The sequence below is a fragment of the Suncus etruscus genome, chromosome 5 (assembly GCF_024139225.1).
Source record: "Suncus etruscus isolate mSunEtr1 chromosome 5, mSunEtr1.pri.cur, whole genome shotgun sequence".
Lineage (NCBI taxonomy): Eukaryota > Metazoa > Chordata > Mammalia > Eulipotyphla > Soricidae > Suncus > Suncus etruscus.
This window is the reverse complement of record NC_064852.1, coordinates 152,968,767-152,990,164: the sequence shown is the minus strand read 5'-3', so window position 1 is coordinate 152,990,164 and position 21,398 is coordinate 152,968,767. Positions and strand designations below refer to the sequence as shown.

At 46.8% G+C, this 21,398-nt stretch overlaps 1 protein-coding gene across 1 annotated transcript in view; it reads right to left on the bottom strand.

Annotated features, from left to right (window-relative positions):
• Positions 1 to 3,814: 3,814 nt before the first annotated feature.
• The window catches only part of STK3 (serine/threonine kinase 3), a 219,325-nt gene continuing 201,741 nt past the window's right edge, over positions 3,815 to 21,398 (bottom strand). The window contains exon 11 of the mRNA XM_049773897.1: positions 3,815 to 4,720. Within this exon, the coding sequence (XP_049629854.1) occupies positions 4,562 to 4,720 (159 nt within the window). The 3' untranslated portion in view covers positions 3,815 to 4,561. The remainder of the gene's footprint in view (positions 4,721 to 21,398) is intronic.

Here is a 21,398-nt window from a genome sequence, read left to right as displayed (position 1 = left end):
GTGAGTGGGTGGGGGGAAACAACTGGTGATGTCACTCTTGGTAGTACTTGGGAGACAGATAGTGTTGGGGATCCTATGTGAGCCTCCCTTATGCAAAGCAAGCACTGTTTTTTGCCCATTGAACTCTCTATGACCCCAAAAGACATCTACTCAAGGACTAGAAGGTTAGCATTTTCAACTGATGCTACTTTCTCAAGAGATACCTCCTATGTCAATCAGGCATGCTGCCCACTAAGAGAAGGCCAAAATTCTGGAGCCAGTGGGTTAGAGCCCCTCAAAACCAGGCCGAAGTTTAATCTCTCTAGGTCTTTCTTCTTTCCTCCCCTCCCCTCTTCCCCTCTTCCCCTCTCTTCCTTCCTTCCTTCCTTCCTTCCTTCCTTCCTTCCTTCCTTCCTTCCTTCCTTCCTTCCTTCCTTCCTTCCTTCCTTCCTTCCTTCCTCCCTCCCTCCCTCCCTCCCTCCCTCCCTCCCTCCCTCCCTCCCTCCCTCCCTCCCTCCCTCCTTCCTTCCTTCCTTCCTTCCTTCCTTCCTTCCTTCCTTCCTTCCTTCCTTCTTCCTTCCTTCTTTCCTTCTCTCTCTTTCTTTTTCTTTCTTCTTTTTCTTTCTTTCTTCCCAGCAGTGCTCAGGTGTTACTCCTGGCACTACACTCAGAAATCACTCCTGGCAGACTCAAGGGACCATATGGGATGTTGGGAATTGAACCCAGGTCAGTCCCAGGTCAGCAGCATGCAAGGCAAACACCCTACCATTGTACTATTGCTCTGGCTCCTAGGTCTTTCTTTTCTGAGAGAAAAAGAACATTCATCTTTTTAGGATGGTCTGAGATAATGAATCCAAGTGCATAGCTTAGTACATGCTTATCAGAAAGATTGGCAGATTACTGTGATAACCTAGATAAGGAAAGAGATAACTGGTATGACTAAGCTGATACTTTTGTTGTTATTTGTTTGGGGATCACACCCAGTGGTGATCACTTCTTATTCCTGGCTTTGTGCTTAAAGATTATTCCAGTATGTTTGGGGGTCATATAGGGAACTGCAGATCAAAACGAGGTGAAATGAGTGGAAGGCAAGCAAGCATCTTACCCATTCTACTCTCTCCAGTCCTTACACTGACACTTTTGTTGTTTGTTGAACTGCTAGACTGTAGTTGCTACCAATGATATCCACCAGCTTCTGAGGAAAGATGATAAAACAGTGCAGTCTCTGCTCTCAGAGACATTCCAGTCCACTCAGAATCTAGGCAGACCCTGGTGAATAAGGTGGTCCACGCGAGAGGGCTGTGGCTTTGGGACTGTTCTTCCAAGATGGCACCATTCAGTGGCAGCAGTTCACCCAACTAAGTCTTCACCTCAGCTGAGGGGCCGTATTTCCTCGGACTACTTAGAGGAAAACAGGGATCTCAGTAGACTCCAGATTTCCTAGGTGTTGGAGCCAAAAAAGGAATGTCTAATCCAAAATAGCATTTTTGATGAACTATCTAATTACATGTCTGAGCTTAATAACAGTTTAGTAATGTGACATGTCTTCAATTACTATTATTTTAAATGATGCTCTATTTGGGATATATCATTAGTATTTTCAGGACTTATTTTAGTCATTAATCTCGAACATACAGGATAGGAAACGAAAATAGCAATGCTATTGAATGCTAATGTGTCAGTAATTTGAAAAGATTTCCTGTGACTAAGTTTAAAACATCTTATTCGTGTATTATATAATTTCTGCCACGGAAGCTATAGATTCTTCCATAAGGAATGATCTGGAATCTCAAGGATCCAGTTAATCCAGTAAGTTCAGGAAAGAAAGAGCAGAGAACAAAAGGTACAGACCTAAAGGGGCTTTGTTTAGAGGTTGACAGAGTCTTAAATGATATGTGCTATTTTTCCTACATCCATTTAAATAAACATGTAATGTTCGAATTATATTGGCCAAATTAGCTTATTTCAAACATAAAACCAGTCCTGTTAAAGACGCTGAGTATATTGGAAGAAAACTGAGTCATGGAAGTTGATTAAATCATGGAAATCCTCCTCCCCTTTATAGGACCTTTACACACACACACACACACACACACACACACACACACACACACACACACACACACACACACGATGAATTTCTCATTGGTGAGCTTCACTTACGTGTAAAGTAACTGTATTTGTTGAAGGGTGGGGGTGTGTAGAAAGTACATTTCCTATTTCTGGAATGTTCTTGGCAACCAAGTTTGAGCTTAAAAGAGGATCCCCCCTCCCCCTTAAACTCATTACAATAACTAGAAAACTGTTAATAATCACAATTAACTCAGCTGGAAGATTACTTCCATATCTAGCTGGTTCTCCAAAATTGATGCCGAATTCCTTTTATTTATGCATTTTATTGATGGGGGATGAAGAGAGAAAAGATAGGGCAGAACTTAAAAATCCAAAAACGTTCTGGTACTTCCTATGTCTTTTAAAAATGCCTATTATTCTCTTAAATATGTGTATGTATACACACATATACACCAGATACAAATACAATCTATAAGAATTAAACTCTAACAGTACAAAAGTCACAATGTGATATTTGCTATCTATGGACTTGGTTAAGATTGAATTAATAAGAACAGGCAACAGGCTTCTGTTGAACTCTGATGAATCTCTTTACTGAAAATGTCTACTTGAGAAATTGGAGAGGGTGCACCTTTATGGGTGTCCTGGCCTTTCGGGGAGGTGGTTCTGCTGGGATGGTGGCAAGCGAGTCATCACCAGGCATCGCCCAAACCAGCGAAGGATGGGGGTGCCTGGGAAGAAAGATGAGGGAGGCAGGGCAGCTGCTTGGGTCTGAGGCTCAGGAGATGCCCGACAAAATCCAAGTTCTGCTTTGAAGAGCCTGTGCTTGGCTTTCTGAATTGATCACCATTCCTGGACCCTCCAACACCCCCTTAGTACTCAAGCCAAGCCAACTAGAGTGAGCAGAGACCATAGCCCCTCCATGCATCACTGGGCACTCCTGCCCTTCTAGAAAGGAAAGGAAGCTTCCTGAGGATGGAGCTACTGAGATTCACCTGGCTCTTCCCAAACCTTGAATTAAGGCTCCGAGAGAGCTGTTGGCTGACCAGATCAAGGCAACTGCAGGCTGTTGGACACTGTGACATCTCCCTCCATGCAGTCACCCCAGTGGTACATAGGGGTTGGTTGGGGGATCCTATGTGGGGTACTGGAAATGACAGACAGGAGGGAGATTGGTGAGGTTAAGTGAGGTGTCCTGGTTGTTGGCAACGCAGATGTGGCCTCCTTCTTTCTTGCCTGGAAAAGACAGAATCAAGGAGGGAGGGAAGGAAGGAGGGAGGGAGGGAGAGGGAGAGAGAGAGAGAGAAAGAGGAGAGAGGAGAGGAGCTAAGCGAGGAGTGAAAGGAGAGAGTTAAAGGAGAGGAGAGAAAGGAGAGGAGAGGAGAGAAAGGAGAAGAGAGGAGAGGAAAGGAAGGAGAGGAGAAGAGAATGGGGAGGAGGAGGGAGGGGGTGAGGAGAGAGAGGGAAAAGAAACAGCATAGCACTGTTGGCCCACGTAGCTGAGAAGGGCCTGTGTCCCAGTTTAATCACAGAAAGTCTTGTCCACTGTCAGTATTCGATTTCTAGTCCCCAAGGCCTGCACAGTTCACTCTAGATGTCTCTTGTTATTGAACTAATTCCTAGAAAATAAATGAACTCAACCAAAAGGCCCCGAGATAGTTGCAAGCACTGCTAGAGAAATGAACTCAGGGTGCTCATTAGAGTTTTACTGTAATGATTCCGCTATCAGACCCAGATATGAGACAGGAAATGAAGTATGCAATTATATGTTTTAAGGTTTTATTTCTTTTAAACTTTTTCCACACTTTTTTTGTGCAAGGTTTTCGGTGATTTCTTTGGTTTTAAACATCATAGCTTTTTTTTTGACCTAAATATATAGCTCTATTTGTACCAAACATAGACAATTTTTAAAAAATTAATCTTTCCGAAGGTAAAAATGGAATTACTGCTTCAGTCCAAAAAACAAACAAATATAAAAGGTCCCATTAGGTATGGTAGCTATTATTGCTTAAATCTATTGAAAAAATGACCCTAGAAATCAAGGAAATGTGCCCCTTAGACCCATGCTTAAAGCATCGTTTTGATTGTATGCGATCATCTATGACCATCTCATCACCAAACTGATCCTGACCTTGTCCTTAACCAAGCAAAAGGAAGTGGAATAGCATAAATAAATAAGTTTATTTACCTAAGGGGCTATAATAAATAGGCCACTAGACAACAACGAAGAATATTGTCAGTAAAGTGCCTCAATCAATAGTCCTGGGTTTGAAGAGGCTCTAAACATGGCCAAATTTGTACATGGTTTTCATGTACATGGTTTCAAGGGCAGGTGGTGCAGGAGCTTTTTGAGCACTGACCTGGGTAGGTACCATCACTAGTTTGGGTCGATACCTAGTTGGGGCGAGCATAGACAGAAGGGATGGAAAAATAACTATCATTGCTTTGAGTTCGAATCCTATCATTGCCCTGAGCCCCAGCAGCGCATAGGAGTCAGGCGAGCCGCAGCTCAGAAGTTCTGCTGCCGCCTCTTCTTGGCATCCATGGCGTCAAGGATGGGCTGCCTCTTGGCCGTGTACCTCTGCCGGAGCTCCTCGATCTCACGCTCCATCATGGGGTCCAGCGCTTTCAGCCGCATCTGCAGCTCTTCCAGGCTGAGGTTTTTCAACTGGCAAAAGGCATGAGGAGAAGCGGTTAGAGAAAGGAAAGGGGCCAGACCAGGCAGAGGGCCCGGGGATGAATGACAAAGGCATTTTGTTTCGCTCAGCCTGACACAGAACCTCAAGTCAAGTAGGATGATTTTTTTCTGGGAGACGTTTGCTCTCCAAAAGGACGTCAGCTGCCATCCAGGGCTGAGGGCTGAGCAATTCCTTGCCTTGTCCCTGTGCAGGAACAGGGCTCCCCAAAAAATCCAGGGCTATATTCCTCAGACCTTGTACTCTAGTACATAGAACACACACACACACACACACACACACACACACACACACATCAGAAAAAACAGCCTCCAGGGGGCCAGAGCAATAGTATAGAGGGGAGGGCTCTTGTCTTGCACAGTATGGCCTATGTGGGTATGATCCCTGGCATCTCATATAGGGTCCTCCAAGTCTGCCATAAGTAATTTCTGGGCGCAGAGCTAAAGCACTGCCGTGTGTAGACCCCCAAACCAAAACAAACCCGAGACCTCCCCAAAAGTACCTCCAAACCTTAAAATGGCTCAGATTTGGGAGGAAGAGCTGTCCCTGCATAGTGGTGGTTCATCAAGATGGGAAGAGAGGGAGAGAGAGAGAGAGAGAGAGAGAGAGAGAGAGAGAGAGAGAGAGAGAGAGAGAGAGAGAGAGAGAGAGAGAGAGAGAGAGAGAATGAGAATCGCACTCGGGTCCCTGTGGCATGGGAACTTGAGCATGGCCTGGCAGTACTCTATCGGCAAGGGCCGGTGCAACCCTGTTATGTGACCAGGAACACACTCTTCCTAGCAACCCTAAATCACACAGATGCAACAGACCTTGGTGGCTCATGATTAGTAAAATGGGCTGCTAGAATTTGGAAAAACTCAAGCAAGCACCCGAGAACAGATGAGTGGTTGAAGAAACCATCATCCATCTACTCAATGAAATACTATGTAGCTGTTAGGAAAAATAAAGTCATGACATTTGGCAATCTATAGATGAATATAGAGAATGTTAGGTTAAGTGAAATGAGTCAGAGGGAGAGGGCTAAACATAGAATAATCTCACTCATCTGTGGGATCTCAGAAAAAGAAAAGACAGTATGGTAATAATATTCAGAGATGACAGAGATGAGGGCCAGGAAGCTTGCCACAAAGAGCATCAGAGTAGTTAGGTGGAGAAGGGACCACCATAACAATGACAGACGGAAATGATCTCTCAGGACAAGAAATGGGTGTTGAATGGAGATAAAGTGATATGCATGGTACCTCCTCATTAACAATAGAGCAAAAGGAAAAAAGAAAAGGAAGGAAAGGAAAAAGGAACATAAAAGGAAAAACAAAGGGAGGGAGAGGGGACAGGAGGGAGGGGAGAGAGAGAGAGATAAAGAAAGAGAATGTCTGGGGCCGGGAAGGTGGCGCTAGAGGTAAGGTGTCTGCCTTGCAAGCGCTAGCGTAGGACGGACAGCAGTTCGATCCCCCGGCGTCCCATATGGTCCCCCCAAGCCAGGGGCGATTTCTGAGCGCATAGCCAGGAGTAACCCCTGAGCGTCAAACGGGTGTGGCCCAAAAACCAAAAAAAAAAAAAAAAAAAAAAAAAAAAGAAAGAAAGAGAATGTCTCCCTCAGAGGCAGGAAGGTGGAGGAAGGGAAACTGGGGACACTGGTGGCAGGAAACGTGCACTACATTGGATGACTGAAACTCGATCACGAACTCTTTTGTAACCATGGTGTTTAAATAAAATAATAAAGAGAGAATAGACATGGGGAAAACTAAGAAATGTCCTGGGGAAAAACGGGCTGCTAATACTATATACCGTGACTCATCTCTTTGCTTATCTGCCAGCTATTCTGATATCAGAAGGACAGGCAAGAATGATGCCCAATGGGCAGCCTGATGCCAACATGCCTGCCCAAAGCATTGGGCAAGCAGGGCAGGGCAGGACAGGGCTGTTTAGTTGAGCATCTCTAAGGGCACTCAGCAGTGGCTTGGGTCCCTCTATCCCTCCTATTCCATTTTAGCTTGAATTTTTGCATTGTGGATTAGAATCTGTTCACTTTTTAGGAAACGCTGTTCTCATGGGCATTGAGAGACAGTGCAGCAGGGACGGCTCTTGCCTTGCCTAGGCCAGTGGTCAGCAACCTGCGGCTCGTGAGCCACATGTGACTCTTTCCACTTTTAATTTGGCTCTTCTGTGTGCCAGGTGGCTGCTCCAGGAGTCAGGACTCTGCTCCTAGCCTCTGTCAGTGCACGCCCTGTGTGGCTCTCAAAATAAATTTCAATCGTGGTTTTGGCGAGATTTGGCTCAGTTGAAAAAAAAAAAAGGTTGCCGACCACTGGCCTAGGCTCAATCCCCAGCACTGCAAAGGGTTCCTGAGCACCTCCAGGAGTGATTCCCTGAGGAAGCCCTGAGCTCTGCTGGATAATGGAAACCCCAAAGGCTGCCTCGGGCCACACTCAATTCACTCGACTAGCTGGACTGGGAGCCCCACAGACTTGTTGAGTCAAGTGGGCTTCGGAGTTCAGACACCTGTGGCCAGGGACAGTGACTATGATGGCAACAGGACACCACTTGGAGGAGGAGGCACAGAAAGTTGAAACCCAGTACTGGAGCAACAGCACAGCGGGGAGGGCACTTGAATTGCACGCAGCTGACCCAACTTTGATCCCTGGCATCGTGTAGGGCCCCCCAAGCACCTCCAGGAAGTAATTCTTGAGCCTGGAGTAACCTCTGAGCGTCACTAGGTGTGTCCCCCTCCAAAAAACCAAAATTAAATGAAAACAGAAATGCAGGCCCAACTGAATTTCTGGCATGCAGAGATAAGCAATGAAACAAATGGCTTTCCATCAATGCAACTTCCTGGAGTTTTAAAATGCACATTTACAGGGCAGGATAGACTCTCAGACTGTCTTCACCTGCCCTAAGCACTGGGGAAAGTGCATACTGATTGCACACTAGCTCCTCAGTCTCCGTTCACCTGGTTCTCAAGGTGGCCTCTGATGAGGGCCCACCTGCTCAACACCAGTTTGAATTGGGGAAGCCAGACATGCTCACCTTTCTGCCACGTGGGAAGGCTTCCCAGGCTCACCTGATGCACTTCTGCTCTGAACACTGCAAGCAAGGTCTTTCCTTGAGTTTGAAGGAGTACCCTACATCTTCATGGCTGGCACAGGCTCTGCATCTGGGCAGCCCAGGTTACACGCTCAGCGCCGCTCTTCCCTGAGCACCCCACCACGGACAAGGCGCTGGGAATTGCCCCTCAAGGGACCGAAAGGAAGACTCAATGGCAAACCCAGAGCAAAAAAAGCAGGATGGGGAGCTGGCAAAACGTCCAGGAAATCTCTGAAGCCTCGTTAGTAAGCGAACTTATGGAATCCGGGAACATGAAAGATGGAAGTGCTGAGAGGGAGTCACCCCAATCTTCTTGAGGGTAAGGAAGGAGGCACAGATAGGAGCGGCTGACCCAGGACTCTAAAAATTCATTGGGGCCATCCTAATTGATCCCTCGGGATCAACTGGCCATAGAGGCCCGTGGCATGTGGCAGGGAGTAAGAGCGACCACCTAGCTGTGTGGGACTGTGGAACTCTCTGACCTGGCCTCAGTACATTCAGGGAGGCTATCTCTGGCACCCTCTGGTGGCCACATGGCACCACAGACTTTCTGTCTAAGGGTAGGAGACTCAAGTTCCAATTTTCTGTTTTCTCTCCATTATCCCCCCCTTGCTTAATTTTCTCCCTTTTCCGTTCTCTCCTTCAATATTTTTATTTATATATTTTTTATTTTTTGTTTTTTGGGTCACATCCAGCGGCGCTTACGGGCTACTCCTGGCTTTGCACTCAGGAATCACTCTCTGTGGCTCAGGGGACTACCGTATTTTCCAGCATATAAGACGACTTTTGAAACCAAATAAAGTCAACTGAAAATTGGGGGTCGTCTTATACGCCAAGTATATCCCAAAAAATGTTTCAATATGCCGCTAAACGAAAATTGTCTGTATATTGCCACAAAAGGAATTTTCCAACTTGATCCTGCACCAATCACTGCCAGGCAGCTCCGACCGGCTCTTTAACTCAGCCATTCCAAGCAGGCTTTTTATGCATGCAAATTAGACAATGTTCTGGACCTGAATCTATACTGTCAAAAGCCTGTTCAGATGGGCCAGAGTCAGAGAGGACGTCTATTACAGTAGAACCTTTGGACCTTTGCTTGTTGTGATTGGCTCACTGTGGGACATACAGTTGCAGCACGGAAACGTTCTGTCTGATACAGCGAATAGAGGCCTAAACCTATGTTTTAACTGCAAAATTAAGGGGTCGTCTTATACGCTGGAAAATATAGTATATGGGATGCTGGAGATTGAACTGGAGTCAGCTGTGTGCAAGACACAAGCCCTACCCGCTGTGCTATTGTTCTGGGTCCTCCTGTAGTTTTTTTTTTTTTTTTTTTTTTGGTGTTTGGGCCACACCCGGCGGTGCTCAGGGGTTACTCCTGGCTATCTGCTCAGAAATAGCTCCCGGCAGGCACGGGGGACCATATGGGACACCGGGACTCGAACCAACCACCTTTGGTCCTGGATTGGCTGCTTGCAAGGCAAACGCCGCTGTGCTATCTCTCCGGGCCCCTTTCCTGATTTTTTTAAAGCACATTATACTTAGATTTGTTTTTAAGTTAGGGTTAGAAGACTTCTAACACTGTTGCTTGGTAAAAAAAAAAGGGCGAGCAGGAAATAGGCATTGGGTCTGAACCTGGCACACAGAAGTAATGAGATCTCAAGGGAGAAACACATTCTTCAAAGTGTGTTTAAGAATCCTTGGTGGGGAGGAAAGGAAAAAAGAAAAAGAAAAAAAAAGAACCCATGGGAGAGCCGGAGAGGTAGCACAACTGGGAAGGCATTTCACTTGAACACACCTGACCTGGGTTGCATCCTTAGAGTTCCAGAGGTACCCTGAGTCCTGCCAGGAGAAATGCCTGAGCACAGAACCAGGCAGATGTGGCCCCAAAACCAAAACAAATGAACAAAATTCCATGGTAGATCTAGTTAGTTCTCGGTTATTGACAACAGACTCTGTGCAGATGTCTCCTTTGTAAGAAATGGTCTTTCTGTGTGTCCTCACCATATTATGAGCTCTTGCGTTAAGTGCCCTGCATGAGCCATGGAAGACATAGCCGCTCCAAGTGCCATTTCATTTAACCCAGGGCCACCAACAGCAGTGTAGGAGCTTAAGCTTTCAGCAACATGTTTAGGTGGTTTGTTTCTCAAAGATGAGGCTAGGATCTGAATTCAGGGAAACATAATCTCAGAGCTGGTGCATTTGCTTTCTTTGTTGGAGGAAAGACTCTCAAACAGTGCTCAGGGGGCCCCAGCCATTCCTAACAATTCTTGGTTAACTACCTGGCCCAGTGAGAGGTTCTATTTGGGCCCTGAGGTGTTAGGTATTTGGGCCACCCCAATGGTGCTTCATGGGGCTAGGCAGGGGCAGTTTTCAATGTTATCTGGTGATGCTTGGGGAATCATTTGGTGCTGGAGATAGAACCGGGGTCAACCTTGGACTGAACTATCTCTTTTTAGCTGGGGGGGCTGGCCAATGTGACACTAACAGAGACATACAGTTTATCAGCTACAGTCAACTTTGGATTTGTCCACCCCCAAGGGAGGTTTCCCAAGCATTTCAAATGAAGATTTAGGGGTGGAGAGATAACCAAAGATCAGGGGCACAGGCCTAGCTTCATCCCTGGGACATCATGGGCCCCACAGCCCCCAACAGTTCAGGTGTGGTCCCTGTTTCCAACTGAGACCAGAGTGTGGCAAGGGGGTTCCTTGTCTCCCAAAACACACCTCTGAAGACTAACAAGGACTTTGCAGACTAAAGAGAATCACAAAGTAGAAGACTTGAAGCTCAGCCAAGTGCTTATTTCACAGATTTATGAACATACATGTGTGGTTCAGTTGAAGAAGAGTTTATTTAGAACTAGTAATGGGAGCCGAGATCTAATATTTTTCAAAGTGTAATTTATTTAAAAGTTGTTTTTTTTTTCCCTTTTTGTATTTGGGTCATACCCAGCACTTCTCAGTGATTATGCCTGATTTTGTGCTCAGGAATCACTCCTGGTGGTGTTTGGGGGACCATATGAGATACCAGGAATCAAATAAGGGTCAATGGTATGCAAGGCAAGCACCCTCCCATTGTTCTATAATTGTTCTGGTCCTATTTTAAACTTCTTTCTCATTTATAAACCATGCTTACACACATGGTCTCAGAGGAACCTGTCAGAATTCTGTGAAATGGGAAAGATATGTGTCAACGGGCATTATTCTAACTTTACAGATAAGATTCATGACAAATCTAATGAATAACTTCCTTACGAAACACGGTTTTTCTCAAGTCCTCACAAATGTCACAAATGATTGAATGTTAAGTTAATTTGCCTTCATCTATTTTTCTCAATGTCCTGTTCTGCAGGGGGGAAAAATCACAATAGCCCAAAGGAAAAACTTACTTTACCAAAATTTTGGCTTAATTTTGCATAATCATGAGGCTCAACTGGAAAGCATTCACTGGAGGAGGAGACACAAACAGGATAGTGAGAAGCCACCGGAACATGCACTGTATGACATGCCATAGGCCCTGCCATGCACACAGGAGGGGCCTGGGAGCCTGGCTCTCCACAGGATAAGGACAATGAGCCGTCACATGGTAGAAGTGGGTTAGCTAGTACCTGTGATTCTGGGAGTTTGGAAGCACAAACTCACACATTCTTTAGACTTTAAGGGAAGCAGTTACTGAAACTCTATGGACAGGACCGGATGTCATCAGGAACACTGAGTAAGGGGCAGATATGCTTAGGAGGCAGTGCACTCAGGGCCAGAGGGATACCTGTCAGCAGGGAGGGCAAAGTTTGCCTCGCACGCAACTGACCTGAATTTGACCCCCAGTGCTGTATAGTGTCCCTTAGTGTAGAGCCAGGAGTCAGCCCTGAGCACCACCAGGTGTGGTTCCCCCCAAACAAAATAAGCCAGTGTTTCTAGGCATAATCAAAGGCCTGGGTGTCTAGTGAATGCCAGTTTAAGTTTTTCCCTTCTGGGCCTGTAGCTAGCTCAGAAGGGCAGAGAAAACTCTCAGCAGTAGGGAACAAAATCTCTGCTCTGGAGAAACAGAGCTCTGGCCCGTGCTTCTGGGTACTTTGGGCTGCTTCTTCCCTGCCATTCAGGGTGCTGGAAGGGAACATCCATCAAAGACAAGGAATGAAGTGCTTTCCATGGGTGTCCCATCACCTGCACACCCTGTCCGTGCTTCCTCCTGATCACCAGAGACAGACACTAGGCCGTTATCTAATAGTCTGGGGAAGCAAGAAACCTGGAGCAGGAAGAAATGAGTCTCCATGGCCTGGAGGCTCCCGGGTCCTAGACATCTCTAAACAGGTGTTTCAGGCTCTACTCTTCATTTCAATCCTCTAATTCTCTGATGGAATTACTGTGTTTGGGATAAGACTCTGGAAAACTTTCAAGTTTTAAAAATCAAGTAAATCATTTTCCCTTTACCTTTTTAGGTTTTTGTTTTTGTTTTGGGAACACACTTGGTGGTGGTGGTCAGGGGTTACACCTGGCTCTGCACTTAGGAACTGTCAGAGCTCAGGGATATGGGATGCTGAAGATGGAAACTGGGTTGGCCAAGTGCAAGGCACACACCCTCCCTGCTGTACTATCAATCCAGCCCTCTCCGCTCCCCAACCTCCTTCCATTTTAAAGAGCTAAGTGGTTGAGGACAAACTAGTGGTGCTTACTAATTTCCCAATATCTGCTAATAGCAGGTATTAACAAGGGGTGATTCATCATCACTCAGGCTGTGAATCATGAATAACCCACCACTAAAAGCAAGAGTCAGCTCACATTTCAGAAACCATTAGGGATGAGTCCGCAGATCAGTGTTGACTGTGCCGAGAAACGGCCCAATTACCCTCGTCCAAAAAGCTGTGGAGGCCAGCAAAGATCATCAGTGACAGCCCCACTCCCTGCTTTTGGACCCTCAAGTCTAGCGGGCAGGTGGCCTTCCTTGGGCAGGATGAACAGTTCCTGTGCCTGGACATAATTCATTTCCCAGTTTAGCAGCACAGTACAGGGCAGAGGCTGAAGGGCTGGAGGATTGGGTCTGCCAGCCAGTGAGGCCAACCTGGGTAAGAGGGTAACCTGGGTTAAGTCCCAGAGGGGGCAGGGGCTGAGACTTCTGAGTTCAGCTCCAAGGCCCTTCTCTCCTCACACACCACCAGGCAAACAGGCTCAGTGCTGGGCACCAGAGAATGTTTCTCCTTGAACTGCGTTTCCCATGCACCGACCCATGATGCTCTCATATGATCTGGTGGGCCTGGGCTGGAATATTTTCAGACGCACCCCTGTGGATGCAGTAGTACTGACTCCCTGGGGGTCTGAGATGCCCACTAGGGCACACGGCACCAGAGCCCCCTCCTCTCCCCTGGGCCCGAGTCAGCAGCACTCTAGCTATGATGGCAGGAAAGGCACCGGAAGTGTCACGCTGTGGACATGGCATCTGCCAGACCAACAGGAACAGGCTTCCCGTCCCGATATCCCCCATACTTAAGGTCGACTCTATCCCAGTTAATCAGCCAGAACAGTGGGATGGGGAGAACCCTGCTGGCACCCCAGCACCCTCTGGGCAAGCCTGGGTGAGTGTAGGAGAGAGAAGATGGCCCAAACCTTGGCCGTGAGAGAAGGTCCAGGCTGGGAGGTGAGGAGATGATTCTGGCAAGAGAGGTGAGATGGTGAAGGCGGGGAGGTGAGAGATGGCCTAAGTCAGGGAGGTGTGATGGCTCAGGTCATGGTCAAGACCACAGAGAATAGCAGGACCCTGTCACCAGCCCTGGTGTCCGTTGGTTGTGGGTATCCTGTTTACCATGTGGCTCTTTGTATTTTTTTTTTTCTTTTATGAGCGACACCTGGTGGTGCACAGAAGTTACTCCTGGCTCTGCACTCAAATTGATCCTAGCAGGCTCAGGGAACCATATAGGATGCTGAGGATCAAACCTGGGTCCCTCCCAGTCGTCTGTGTGCAAGGCAAATGCTCTATCGCTGTGCTATCATTCTGGCCCTTGCCATATGACTCTTGCAACAAGCATTTCCTTCCCAATATAGAGGGTGAAAGAACCTTCTCTAAGTGGAGACAATGTGGGTTCCAACTGCTCCCCTCCTCTCTCAACCTGAAAAACTGTTACGACATGTCACCAGCAAATGTGAAAAGCTGATGCATGACCATATTTTTGGGTAGCAACCACAGAAAACCCTGCAAAGAAACAGTCATGGAGGCACTGGAAATGTCCCAGATATGACACAGCCAGTAGTAATGTCTCCAACTGATTTCCTTCCTGAACCTCCCAGATGCTTTCACTACCCCCAGCTCCCACATACTAACCTGGGTGACCCCCCCCCTACCCTCTTTAGAAGACAGCTGTTGGCTGGGGACTCAGCTATCACATAAACCCTGCCAAAAAGCACTTGGTGCCCCCCAAACCCCATCAGCTTCTTCCTGCAGCTCTGACCCAAGAAAGTCTAAGAGAGACAGCAGTGATGGGGTGCCCATGAATCTGGCTGAGCACATATATACCGCCCCCAGCAAGTGTGGCCAGGGTGGGTAGCAGAACCAGGAGGCTGGGAGGCTGGCTGGGCTGACATCAGGGTGAGGGCTCTGCTTGGAGTGACGGGGAGGCTGCTAGCTGCACCCCCAGAACCATTTCCAGTCAGCACACTAGTGTCCCCTGAGGGCCAAGGACAGAGAGAGAAGCAGGCAGGAAGGGTCAGTGGGCACAGAGCAGAAGCAGGGCACAGAAGCAGGGTCAGTGGACACAGAGCAGATCTTATGGGAGTGGACCAAGGTTTGGGGCCGAAAAGCATCCACGTGTAAAGTGATGCAAGCCATAGAAATGTCAGGTTCTCCAGATGAGGCTGGTACCACAGATCTCACGCCTTCCCCTGCATTGTGGCATCACAGTTGGTGGGGAGGAGGAATCATCCCATTCAAGGATCTTCCCATTGACACCACTGTGACTTGAGCCAGCACATGCCTCGTGGGAGGTTCAGGACTGTGCATGGATTCTGCCAGGTGATGCTGAGCCACAGCTCAGGCTTCAGGCTCTGTACAGGCTCTGGAACACCCTTCACTGCAGCAAACAGAGCAAAGGGAGGGTCTGGGTCCCATGAAAGTTCTCAGAATCATTTTTTTTTAAATTTTGGGCCACACTCAGCAGTGCTCAGGGATTACTCCTGGCTCTGCACTCAGAAATTATTCCTGGTGGGCTTGGGGGACCATATGGGATGCTGGGGATCAAACTTGGGTTAGTTGCATGTAAGGCAAATGTACTATTGCTCCAGCCTCACAGAATCATTTTTATAAACTCCTTAACGTGTTTGTAAGTTTTTAAAAATAAAAGACAAACAAGAGGCAGTTTGATGGTTTTAAGGACACTGTGAAGTTATACAAAGATTTCAAAATGAGGAGCCAGAGCCATAGCATAGTGGGTAGAGCATTTGCCTTGCACACTGACGACCTGAGTAAGCCCTGAGCACTACAGGGTGTGGGCCCCAAAGCAAAAACCAAACTCTCAAACCCAATGAAGATAAAATGAAATTGCAGGTAACACATAAGTGAGGGAAAGTTTTGTCGGTGTCCAAAAGGAGCAATAACTCATTCTGGGAGGCGCTGGGGCCACTGTGTCCCCTTCTGGAATGTTCTCAGGCACAGGAGCACTCCTGTCCTGGCACTCACCTCAGTGAGGGCTGGCAGTAAAAAGGAGGGGGCCCCTTGGCTCCATGTGCTTCTTGAGAATTTAAGGAGCCAAGGAACACCAACCTCAGAGCAAGCCAACAGTACCTAGCAGGTGTCTAGGGAGCACTGGCACTTGAAGGGAAAGAGAGGAAGGCATGAGACCTCCCAGAGAGCCATCTCCTGAGCCCCCAAATGTATCTCAGAGTCAAGCTCTGGGGACAGCTACCTTGCCCAGAAACTAGAGGTCCCAGTGCTTTATAGAAAGGTTTTGTGGTTTTTGTTGGGGGCCCTACCTGGTGATGCTCGGTGTCACTCTTGGCTCTAGAGCACTCAGGAATCACTCCTAGCAATGCTTGAGGGTCCATATGGGATGCCGGAGATGAAACCAGAGTTGGCTGTGTGCAAGGCAAGTGCCCTCCCTGCTGCTCCCTCCAGCCCCATAAAACAAACAAACAAACAAACAAACAAACAAACAAACAAACAAACACACAGCTTTGAGTCAGCAAGCAGATTGTGGAGAAATACCAGTCCCTTCCTGACTAGGCATAAGAAGGCTCAGCAGTCTTGGAGGAGCAAAGCTGGAACGGAATAGAAAAGGAAGCAGCTTTTCTAAATGAATCAGCCTGAGGTGTCCTCTGTTTCCAGGGTCTAGTCGAGAACCTACTCCAGGCCTCCTGGGGCCAAGGTAAGACACTGTGTCTACATAAGGAAGAGGAGCTGACATGTCTCCAAGCCCCCTTGGCCAGGCACTCAGGGCATGACTATGCAGCATAGAGACAGAGACCTAATGCCGAGCTGGATGGATGACACAGACTCTTGACATACCTCACACAGGAGGGCTAGGCGTTCTCAGTAAAAACAAAGCGTGTGTGTGTGTGTGTGTGTGTGTGTGTGTGTGTGTGTACGCGCGCGCGCGTGTTTTACTTTCTGTATCAAATTAGCCACACAATATTAATTATATAAAATGTTTCCCTGAATATCTTGGCAACAGATGGGGTTCATGTGATCTGTTGTAGATCAAAAAATTTTTTCCCTCTCACCCAAAACAAATGTAGCTGGGCTGGAGAAAGGGAGTGTGAAAACGTTAGAAAGCAATCAGAAATTTCAAAATCAATACATTCAAATACATATTCATTGGACTGTTCCAGGCACAAACAGAGAGGGTCTGCTAAACGTGGCAGGAAGTCAACACCAGGTCTGTCTGGCAGCTGGATCCCGCCAAGGAATTTCAGGATGGCCTGAAAATAACAGAAGCTCCAAAGCAGTGGTCCTCAAACTATGGCCTGCGGGCCACATATTGTATTTGTATCTGTTTTGTTTCTTCATTGCAATATAAGATCTATGCAGTGTGCATAAGAACTCGTTCATAAGTTTTGTTTTTACTAGAGTCAGACCCTCCAATGGTCTGAGGGACAGTGAACTGGCCCCCTGTTTAAAAAGTTTGAGGACCCTTGCTCCAAAGCCTCCACCAAATTCATCAGAGTAGGAGCCCCTTTTCTGAGTTCATGAATAAGGAGGAGGAGGAAGAAGTGGGGAGTGGGTGGTGGGTAGGGAGGTGTGTGTGTATTTGGAGTTAAAGCCCGGTGCTTGGCTGGTTTCAGCAGCTTTCACTCTCCCTCATCCTTGCATTGGGACCTGGACTCCAAGGAAGCTGCGTCATCTCAGTGGCCCGGGGTTGCCTTGCTAGGGAATGAGGGTTCCTGAAATCAGCAGAAAGGACAGATCCAGAAAGAAGAAGCCTCCCTCCACTTGCTGGGAGTCAGCCTGCTTTGTGTTTAGAGCTGTGTCCAGTGTGAGTTAGGAAGCAAGCCAGAGGGTTACTTTACAACATGGGAACATCCAGAGCTAAAAGTGGTCACAAAGAACACTTTAACTCCTCAATTTGTTTCCCCAAAAGGACAAAAACACATTGGAACAGAGAAAATAATAATAATTAAAAAAAAAAAGGTCGGTGGGAGTGGGGTGGTGGGAGAGGCAAACTTGTCTTTAGTAACCATTCACGTTTGAGACTCAAGTACTGTGGACAGCGGCCAGCAGAACTGCTAACATTTTAACTGCTCACTTAAAGACAACCAAAAGTAAAAAAAAAAAAAAAAAAAAGACAACCAAAAGTGTTCCCATTCAAATTTGGTAATGCAGTTAGACCTCATACCCTGAACATTGGCATAATGATTTGGCTTAGGCCTTGGAAGAATGGGCATTGCCCATACACCCCTGAACCATGAATACCATCTATGGAAACAACCACAATTGTCTATAACATTACCAGGATGCAAACCTCTACCACTGCTCTGGCATTGACTTACTCCAAAAAGTGCTCCCAACACCCAGACGACTCAGCAACAACCTGCTTGCAGGGCAGGTCTCTCTGCATCTAATGGTGAGGTGAAACTAGAGGATGCTCCACATCAGCCTGACTTCGATGAAGGAAATGCACAAATCCAGAATCTTTAAATACAGGAACCTGACACCAACAACAGCTAAAGTGCGAAAAAGTTTCACCAGGACCATGAAGAATAACTCAGGGTTGGACAGACTGGTGTGCCTGGAGCCCAGAGTCGGTCTTATGCCAATAAACGTCTGGGGTGAGGCCTTCTTTTAATCAGGCCAAGGATTTTTTTTCCCATTTTCCCCATATTTTGCTGGGCCTATGCAAACAACAGTCATTGCCACTTTCACACCTTTACTACTGTATGTTTTTAAACAGTTATCCTTTAAGAAAGAAAAAAAACACAGCTTACTGACCTTTAAAAAAATAATTGTAGTAGAATGCCTATCTCGAATACAGGGAGGGGATGGGAAGGAGGGACGGGGGCATTGGGGGTGGGATTGTTGCACTGGTGAAGGGGGGGTGTCCTATTTGTGACTGAAACCCAACTCTAATCATGTTTGTAATCATGGTGCTTAAATTAAAAAATTAAAAAAAAAAAAGTGTTCCCATTGTAACAACACCAGGACCAAAATGTATGAACAAGTGAAAACTTACTTCTGATAGTCCCCTCCTGACCTACCGAGCCGAACAGGGGAAGCGGATTTACTTTCTAAATTTCAGGTTTCTCCCCATGGGGGCGGGCATATAGGCGGCAGGAATATTGTCACTTAAAATGTTGTTCTCCCCCCAACACTCGTTTCCATCTCACTGGAGTGAACCGGAGCTTCTCCTCTGAATATGCCGTTCTCCTTCCTGGAGACACATGTATCCGAACACTCACACATATGCGCACACATCCCTGCTGAGTTCCTCCTTTTGGACAATGCACTCTCACTCCTTACAAAAGGACTCCCAGCACACGTTCATCTACACATCAAGGTGCCATGCTCACATACAAACACAGGTGACATACAGTCTCGGGAAGTTCCCTTCTTGACCCATTCATTTCTGTTGCTGTCTGCACACATCCCACACACACGTGCATGCAGGCACACGCAAAGTTGCTCAGTTCCTTCATCTCTCCATGCATTCCCACCCCGCACTAAAGGGCTGCCATTGTGGTCCTAGGCAGTGCTGGCTTGGTCTGGAGCACCAACCACCCTAGGCCCGCTGAGGACTACCTGCGAGGTGCTCCACACCTTCCTATGAAAGGAAGGTTAAGTAATCATCAGGCGGGGCTGTTGATAAAAGTGCAGCAGTTTTATAAAACACTACAAAGATGTTTCTCTAAAGTAAGACAAAGAAACTTGGTAGTGGCCAACACCGGGTGATGCTCAGGGACTAGTCTGAACTGTGCTTGCGAGCTGCTCCTGGTGGTGCTCAAGAGGCAGGGCAGGACCAGGGACTGGGAGATGAAATGCACAGGGGGTGCCGTGAAGCAGACTTGGGGATGCTCATCCTCCAAGAACATTTCTAACTTTCTTCTACGAAAAAAAAATGTCTATTTTTTGTTTTGTTTTTTTTTGGGCCATACCTGGTGATGCTCAGGGCTTACTCCTGGCTCTGCACTCAGAAACTGCTCCTGGCTTGGGGGACCATATGGGATGCCAGGGTATCGAACCACTGTCTGTCCTAGGTCAGCCTCAAGCAAGGCAAATGCCCTACCGCTGCGCCACTGCTCCGCTCCCCTTTTTTTCTTTATAATTTAGATTAAATTAATGGGCCACATCTGAACGTGCTCAGGGCTTACTCCTGGATCTAATCCTGATTCAGGGATCACTCCTGATAACAACCGGATGGGATGCTGGGGGGTCAAATCCAGTCAGATCTCGTGCAAGGCAAGCATCCTACTTGCTGAACAGTGGCTCCAGCTCTGAGAAATGGCATCTGGAGCTGGCCACATGGCCACACTGAGTAAAGACTACACTCACCAATGTCCCTGCAGCGAAGTGTACCCCTTCCTCCAGCCCAGGCACAGGACCATTTGTCCTTCTACATCATTTGCTCAGGGCCTGGGGCCCTTCTTCTTCCATGACCGTACTGACCAGGAGCCAAACTAACACCTTCTGCAGCCTGGAGTCCTGGACAGATTTTAGTTTTCATGCTTCCAAAGAGAGCCTTCCCACAAATACCTTCACTGCAGCCACATTCTCAGAAGTGGTTAGAACAAGAGAGATGATTTCCAGAGAGTTTGATGTGGATTATAAACCTGTCTTCTAAGAGCTGGTTTTGCAGGCATGCCCTCTTCCCTGTCCAATACAAGGAGTTTATCGTAATTTTTTTAGTCACTGATTTATAAGAGCACTTTGTAAATGAAAGTTGTGGGCATCGTATTATAAATATGCTTTCCCAATATATTTGCCTTTTTAAACTAGGTTTATTTATTGACACTATACAGAAAGTTAAAAATCATAGGTAGCCAAATCCAATCTGTTAAAAGAGCCTCTTTCTACTAATATCACGATTCTGTATATATTCCCCTCCATGTTTCCTATTACTTTTAGCTTTTCATTTAACCTTTTTTTTTTTTTTTTTGGAGGGGGCACTCAGGGTTAATTACTCTGAATCTGCACTGGCAGTCTCTGGGGTGCTGGGAATGGATCCTGGATCAACCATGTGCAAGGCAAGTGCTCTCATATTGCTCTGGCCCCTCATGAACCTTTCACCTATGAATGCTCTTTCCTCACACATTTTCTTCAGCTGATTGGACCAACTCCACATTCATTACAGTGATAATTCTTGGTTATATCTTTTCCTAAAACTTAGACATTCTGGGGCCGGAGATATGGAGGTAAGGCGTTTGCCTCTCATGCAGAAGGTCAGTGGTCTGAATCTCGGCATCCCATACGGTCCCCTGAGCCTGCCAGGAGTGATTTCTGAGCGTAGAGCCAGGAGTAACCCCTGAGCACTGCCGGGTGTGACCCAAAAACCAAAACCAAAACCAAAACCAAACAAAACCTTAGAAATTCTGCTCTTCTTATACTGGGATGTCTTTTATTGTTTGTTTTGGTTTTTTGGGTCACAACTAGTAATGCTCAAGGGTTAATCCAGTCTGCACTCAGGAATCACTCCTGGGAGACTCAGGAAACTATATGGGAAGCCAGAGATCGAACCCGGGTCAGCTGCAAGCAAGGCAAACGTCCTACTCTCTGTGCAATCACTCTGGCCCTCTAATGGGTTGTTTTAATTACTGTGACTTGAAAAAACTTCATTCACTCTGCCAAAGTAAAAATCTATTTGGTTTATTCCTCCAATCAAACTCTAGACATAAACTGTCAGGAATGGCATACAAAACAAAAGACAAAAATCCCTAATAAAATACAAAAATAAAAATACACTGAACTTGAATTAAATTATGAAGTGATGGGAAGTACGTTGGGTAGGGGAGAACATTTTACTGTAAAATATTCACTCTTGCTACCCATGAATACAGCTTGGTTTCCTTTATTGGACTGCCTACTGCCTCTAGTTTAGTTCTATAGTTTATTTGATTAGTCTAATTTCTCATGTGCACTGTAGACTGTGAATATATC